The sequence below is a fragment of the Triticum urartu genome, chromosome 7, assembly GCF_003073215.2.
Source record: "Triticum urartu cultivar G1812 chromosome 7, Tu2.1, whole genome shotgun sequence".
Taxonomy (NCBI): Eukaryota; Viridiplantae; Streptophyta; class Magnoliopsida; order Poales; family Poaceae; genus Triticum; species Triticum urartu.
Genome location: NC_053028.1, coordinates 617,224,133 through 617,231,501, shown reverse-complemented (window position 1 = coordinate 617,231,501; position 7,369 = coordinate 617,224,133). Strand labels below are relative to the sequence as shown.

General features: G+C 56.0%; 1 protein-coding gene across 1 annotated transcript; it reads right to left on the bottom strand.

The window, feature by feature from the left end:
- Positions 1-441: 441 nt before the first annotated feature.
- Positions 442-4,237, bottom strand: LOC125521630 (tyrosine-sulfated glycopeptide receptor 1-like). Its single transcript, XM_048686692.1, has one exon. The coding sequence runs from the start codon at positions 3,901-3,903 to the stop codon at positions 658-660; it is 3,246 nt and encodes a 1,081-aa protein (XP_048542649.1). The 5' UTR covers positions 3,904-4,237; the 3' UTR covers positions 442-657.
- Positions 4,238-7,369: the final 3,132 nt, after the last annotated feature.

The window sequence follows — 7,369 nt, the reverse complement described above, 5'->3', positions numbered from 1 at the left end:
AATACAATTTACGATGCATGAGTTGTAGAATGTAATCCATTCTGCTTTTGGTTGGCCCTGATATACCATGCTATTCTTTTTTATTTTCATTTTACACTTGTGTATGGATTAAAAGTTCACAATAAAGATGATTATGTGCATCAATCGATATAGAGACCAGGGCATCTCTTCGCCAAATAAAGAGCAATGCTCCATCCATTTTCGTGGCAAACCTATGTAACTATACTCCACCGCCAACACTGTAAGCGGGATGCAAATTTGGTCGCACATCACTTAGCAAAACACTCTTATGAGTCGAAGTCTTCTATATTTTTGGGATGATGTTCCTCCTAGTTTCTTACTACCTCTTGTAATTCAGGATGTAACTCTGTTGGCTTTGAAATAAAGTGCGCCGAATAGGCATTCCTTTCAAAGAAAAAAAACTCCACCTCGACCAATCAGGGTTCAGAAATTAGTCCATGTTGCTTTAGTCCACGGGACAGAATGTGATTATGGATGGTGGAGTGTCCTTCATTCAGTCATTTGCCTGAAGAACATCGCCATTTTCTGAATTCTGATTCTGATTTTTCTATCTCATCGATCGACTCCATCCATCGCCCCAAAACTCTAACCATCTCTGCCCGCAGAGCGCTCCATCTTCGCTCTACACAGAGCACGTCAGGACGCGCCGATGGTGTCGACGTTGTCGAGCCAGCTGACCACCTCCTGGATCGCCGGCCGGCTGAGCGGGATGGCGTCGACGCAGAGGCAGGCGAGGTCGAGCACGTAGAGCATCTGCGCCTCGTCGCCCGGCCGGCTCCCCTGCCTCAGCCGCGGGTCCAGCGCCTCGGCGCGCCTCCCGGCCGACCGCATCTGCGTCACCCACCCGACGAGGTCCCTCGGCTGCCCCGCCGCCGCCATCATCTCCACCGGCCGCCTCCCGGTGAGCAGCTCCAGCAGCACCACGCCGAAGCTGTACACGTCGCCCCGCAGCGTCGCCACCCACCCCTGCCCGTACTCGGGCGGGATGTACCCCAGCGTGCCCACCAGCTCCGTCGTCACATGCGTCCGGTCCGGCAGGATGAGCCGCGCCAGCCCGAAGTCCGCCACCCGCGCCTCGCCGGACTCGTCCAGCAGGATGTTGCTCGACTTGATGTCCCGGTGCACGATCTGCGGCGTGCACGCCTCGTGGATGTGCAGCACCCCGCGCCCGGCGCCCCGCGCGATCCGTAGCCGCGCGCGCCAGTCCAGCTCCGGCTGCTCCGGCCGCCGGTCGTGCAGCCAGTCGTGGAGGCTGCCGTTGGCCATGTACGGGTACAGCAGCAACCGGAGCCGGCCGCGGATGCAGAAGCCCTGGAGGGGGACGAGGTTCTCGTGCCGCGTCACCGACAGCGCCTCCACCTCCGCCCGGAACTCCCGCTCCACCAGGCACATGTCGCCGTTGAGCTTCTTCACGGCCAGCCTCACGCCGCCCTCCAGCTCCGCTAGGAACACCAGGCCGTAGCCCCCCGTTCCGATGATCTGATCCGGGCTGAAGTTGTTGGTCGCCTTCAGGATGTCCACGAACGTGAAGCTCTTCCTCGTCGGGTCGCCGCCGCCGGCCTCCTCGGACATGAACAAGATCGTGTCCTTGGACTCGTCGCCGTGCAGATCCGACATGGAGTAGTCGAACAGGGCCGACTCCGAGCACTTGCCGCCGTCGCTGACGGACCCGTTCGATATGAACCTTCTGATGGCGATCACGGCGAGTCCGGTCAAGACGACGACGCCAACCACGCCGAAGCAGACTCCAAGAACGATGGCAACAAGCAGTCTCTTGCCCATGGTCTTGGACGGCGAAGACTTGCCCGGCGCCATTCCGCTTTTCTTGCTGCAGCGGACCGAGATCGCCTGGCCGCAAAGCTTCGGGTTCCCTGCGAAATTCGCCGCCGGGAACGCATTGAACTGCCCGCCCGTCGGGATCGGGCCCTCGAGATCGTTGTTCGCAACGTTGAAGTCGGAGATGAAGTGGAGCTTGGCGAGCGCCGGCGGGATCGAGCCCGTCAGACGGTTCATGCGGAGGTCAAGAATCTCGATCTTGGCGAGGCCGCTGAGCTCCGGCGTGATGCCGCCGGAGAGGTTGTTGTGGCTGAGGTCGAGCACCTGCAGCATCTTCATCTGCCCGACCTCTCGCGGGATCGCGCCAGAGAGGTCGTTGTCGCTGAGGTTGAGCGTGGCGGCGACGCCGGACATCTGGTAGTACGCGCGGCCCGTCCTGACCTCCGCGCCGTTGTTCGGCGTCAGGGTGAACACGAGCGGCAGATGGCCCGGTTTGAACTCCGCCATGGCCTTCTCCGACGTCAGCAACGGCAGCTCCATCAGCGACGGCGGTATCTCTCCGGCGAACTGGTTGCCCGACAGGTCCACGTAGTAGAGCCTCTTCATGGCGCCGAGCCAGCTCGGGATCGGGCCGGTGAGGCGGTTCCCGCCGAGGTTCAGGACGTTGAGGCCGTGCAGCTTGGACAGCCACGACGGTATCTGGCCCGTCAGACCGCAATTCTCCATGACGATTACCCGGACGTGGCTGACGTGGTCGCCGACCCAGCCGGCGTCCGGCAGGGCCTCGCCGTGGAAGTTGTACGACACGAGCAGCGCGGCGAGGTCCCTGCAGCCCTGGAGGTTCCAGAACATGCCGCTGATGTTAGTAAAAGAGTTCACGGTCAACGAGAGGAACTGCAGCTCTCGCATGTTGCCGATCTCCGGCGGCACCTGCCCGGAGATCTCGTTGTTGGCCACGCGCAGGGCCGTCATGGACGTGCAGGAGTAGATGCTGGGCGGCATGGTGCCGGTGAGGTTGTTGGAGGCCAGGTCCAAGACGGTGAGATTGGCGAGGCGGGAGAAGTCAACGTCCCCGAGGTCCCCGACGAAGTTGTTCGACCGAAGGTCCAGGTAGCGGAGGCTGGTCCAGTTGCCGATCGCCAGCGGGATGGTGCCGGTGAGGTTGTTCTTCCCGAGCCGGAGCTCCTCCAGCGTGGTGAGCTCGCCGATGGACTCCGGCAGCCCGCCGGTGAGCGCATTATAGGTCAGGTCGAGCTTGACGAGGTTGATCAGCCTGGCGATCCGCAGGCGATCGAGCCTGCCCTGTATCCGGTTGGACGGGAGCGCCAGCTGCTCCAGCGACGTCACCTCGAAGAGGTCGTCGGGGAGCTCGCCGGTGAGGTTGTTGCGGCCGGCGCTGAGGACCCGCAGCCGCGAGCAGTTCCCTAACCCGGGCGGGACGGGCCCTCCGAACGCGTTGAGGGAGACGTCGAGGACGGCGAGCGCCGGGCAGATGACGCAGAGCGACGGGATCGCGCCGGCGAAGCTGTTGTTGCTGGCATTGAGCGACACGAGGCCCGGGGTGAACCGCCAGAGCACGGACGGGAACCGCCCGGACAGATGGTTGCTCGACACGTCCAGCACCTGCAGCGGGAGGCGGGCGCGTCCGGCGGCGGCCGGTAAGTCAGGGAGCGCGCCGGAGAGGCGGTTGTAGCTGACGTCGACGACGGAGGCGTTGGGCAGGGCGAGCAGCTCGGCCGGGAACGGGCCGGCGAGGCCGTTGCCGGAGAGGTTGAGGTGCGCGAGCGTGGGGAGCCTGGCCACCGCCGGCGAGATCGTCCCGCCGAGGCCGCGGCCGGGGAGGGAGACGCTGGTGACCGCGCCGCCGCCGCCTCCCGCGTCGTCGCAGCCCACGCCCTCCCACGCGCAGCAGTCCGGCGAGCCCCGCCAGGACGCGGCGATGTTATCGCCAGCCCGCGGCGAGAGCGCGTCGAGGAAGGCCAGCAGCGCCTCCCTCTCCCCGTCGCCGCACGCGCCGGCGACCGGACCAGCCAGCAGCAGCACGACGGCGATCAGCACGGCTCCCGCCGAAATGACGACCCGCTGGTGGGGGCAACTGATGATCATAGCGAGGCCTCCGCCGCCGTCAACAACATGGGGAACAACCGAGCCGTGGCGCTTGGCCGGGCGTGGCGTGGACTTTTTTCCTAGACGACCGGAGCGGGGCGGGGGAGGGCGGGAAGGGCGGAGAAGCTAGCGTCCCATTGGCCGGCCTGGGGATGGCTCGTCGCCGTGGTAATATACTAGGCATAGGTTTATCCGGCGCGAGGTCAACGGAGATGGCCACGGCCACGGAGGCGGGCGTAGTGCTTCGCGAGTCATGCTGCCGAGCTGCTCTCGGCCTCTCGGGGCAGGTCTGACTTTTGGAGGCGCGGCCGATGGGGCCTCCAAGGGGCGGCTCATTGGCCGGCCCTGGCGCGACTCCCCCACGCTCTCTCGAGTACGTACGTAAGACGCACATCCATGTTTGTTTATCTGGGCTGAGATGAGAGTCGTCAGGCAGGTTGCTCCGTCTGATCAGATGCTTGTACGATAAAAATGGCCGTGTTGGTTAGTGAATGATGCGGCCGATGTGATCGTGTGATGTGACCCGAGCTGCTTACGGTTTTGATCGAGACGGGGGGCTTTTCTGTACGGACAGACGTGTTCGGGCTTCCGGGTACGTCGACGGGAGTTCGTCGATGGAGTGAGCGTGGCTCTCTGCGGTTCTGGGGGGATTGATGGGGTTTTGACGTCGGTGGCTCGTTATCGTTATCGTTTCGTTGGCTCGCCGGCGTTTCGAACCTGCTCGGGGTGCTCATAGGTGACTCTCGGGGTGTACACGCTCGCGGGAAAGACAATGCACGTTTTTTTATGTGGATTGCAACGGAAGGAAAAACAATAGCACACACCCCTAACCCAGTAGCAAAGGCGCGTCGAGCCACACAGGGAGGCTCTATGCCACCCGGCAACTGCGGACAAACACTACTAGGTTGGGAGGGGGCATCGGCCGGCGCCCCATCGGATCTGGCCCCTCCATATCTGGACAGGTGGGCGTCCAGGCAGTCGGCCGTCTAGCCGCCGGGGTAGTCTCGGAGGTGCCGGTCATTGTCGCCTCCGGAGCGCCATAACGCCTCGACCTCCAATACCACCAACCATGGCCCGCCATCTGGTCATCATCGTGAAGACCGCATGCCCACAGAGAGAGCTCGCACCAACCATCCAATGGCGCCCGAGCTCGCCTAAACGAAGCCAACCGGCTAGGCCGCCACTGGCGAGAGCCACCACCATCACACTGGCACCCCACCGCCCAACAACCCATGTAGAGACAGCCACCCGCGCCCCTAGTCGCCATTGGCCCGCGCCTCCAGTAGGGCAGAGCAACCGCTGCTGCCACCTACAACCCGCCACCTCGCCAGCATGCTCTACACCCAGCCTATCGCGCCATCACCATGCCACCCGTCCGCAACGCCACCTTGCACTTTGTCGGTGAGGCGACAAGGAGGCCTTGCCGGCGCTAGCGGCGGTGTGGGAGGAGGAGGGTGCGAAGTAGGGAGCTAGCGTCCACACCCTAGGGTTCCTCCCCATCGCCTCATGGAGGCGACTTGGGAGGGTGGGTGTGGGATTTTTTTCCAACCTTATTTCGTTTGGTTATTGATATTGTGGCCAAAGGATTGTAGTGTCGACTGACTACGTTGAACCATGTAAAGGGAGGGAAGAATTGTATGAGATCTCACATTAGGTGAGATCGTGAGATAAATCTCAAAAATTCATATTTATACATTTCAAAAAAATCTTAAATTATTTGAAAACATTCCTGCGAGGTATGTCTACAACTACGAAAAAAATCAGCTCAAAAATCGATGTACATTGAGAGATTCAAAAAAGACACATTCGAATGTGAATAGTGATACGTTTGGGTGAATAGTACTTTGACACTATTCACATCAGATTTTGTCTTTTTTGTTTCTATTAATGTTGGTCAAATTAGGGGCTAAAGCTTTTTGATGTTGTACATCAAATATTGATGTGTGTCTACAAATTTTTTGAGAATGTCTGAACATGTTGTTTTTTTTCTTTTCAAAAAAACCCAATCTCATTGATCTCATATGCCTCCCCCATGTAAAGGGTGCGTATTTAGGAACTTCCAAAGCAATCATCGATGAAGTACAATAGGAAGATGGAAGGATTCCCATCAGCCGAAGTTGTTCATGAAAGGGAGTAATGAACATCGAAGCTCAGTGTTTAGCAAAGGCAGGCCACCATAGCTCATGAGCGGCACTTACAGCTCACAAAGTGCTTGTTTAGTTTTTTGGCTGCTGTTTGATTGATGTTGTGGGGGGAATAATTGGGAGCTATGCTCCTTCAGATGGTTTTCTCTCTCTAAAACAGGCAGGATGACCCATTCGAGTTTGCACGGCTAGAACGTTATATGTATTTACTGGTGGGATCTTTTGTTTACACCAGATGAATCAAGAATATTCTGGACAAGCATATCAAATAATCAAACCGTCTGTGTGAAAACAATGGTATTTATGTTCCCAAGTGATTATTACAATCGATGTTATTTCAATACCAAGTGCATACCATGCACATGTTGCCAACTCATTGTTTGACCCAATTTGCAAGACACATTTTTCTAACTATTCAATTTATGCTATAAAAGTTTATATTAATTCACTTACCTAATATAAATAGTACAATAGAAATAGACGTAGGTTGCAGGCTTCAGAAATCTCAACCATGGTATAAAACAATACAATACACACACATACACAAATATAACATCAAAACATAATTAAAGATAAATTTTGATATAACCTAAATTCAAATTTAGCGGAATCAAGTTTTTCAGTGATATAAAATACAATTGTATGTTTGAAAACACTAAACTATTTTTTAGCAATACTATTTTGCGATTAACCATACTAGCTAAATACAAATAATTATAGTCATGAATAATGTACATGATAAATAAGTTTAGAAATATGAATGTTTAGTATATTTTTTTATGATGTAAGAGCAAAAATGGTGCAAACACAATAATAGCTCTGATGATCATGTTTGCTTCCGTGGGAGCACGAGATCAAGAATCATAAGAATTAAAGTTGACACTAGCAGAGATGAGTAAAATGTGAGCAGCGAGATAAAAGTGTGGGGAAAGATTGGTAGACCGCTGCATCGGTAGGCAAAAAATGTGAGAAGCAAAACTAAGAGGTATAGAAGAGGAGAGTGACATAGAAATGATGACAAATGTTTGACGATTGAATCCAAGTTAGGCACATAATCAGGCGCGCTGGATTTGATAGAGCCATATTATTTCTTAGTTGTAAACTTAAAATGCTAGAATTTTCCCTAAAAAAATCTAAAACGAAAAACATTTTTGGTCCTACCTGTCTGGGCTCTCCAGTTTGCGCCCACCGCATGGCGAGCACCATGTCCATGACCAACACCACAATATGCTTACAATCATCATGGCATCGATAATGCCATACACGTGGACATGTTTGGGTATTGAAATATCGAGGCCCGTCTCAGGTAGCCCACACAGGCC

Bases quoted from the DNA above. Each gene is read 5' to 3' on its own strand.
- LOC125521630 (XM_048686692.1), bottom strand. From the start codon at position 3,903: ATGATCATCAGTTGCCCCCACCAGCGGGTCGTCATTTCGGCGGGAGCC.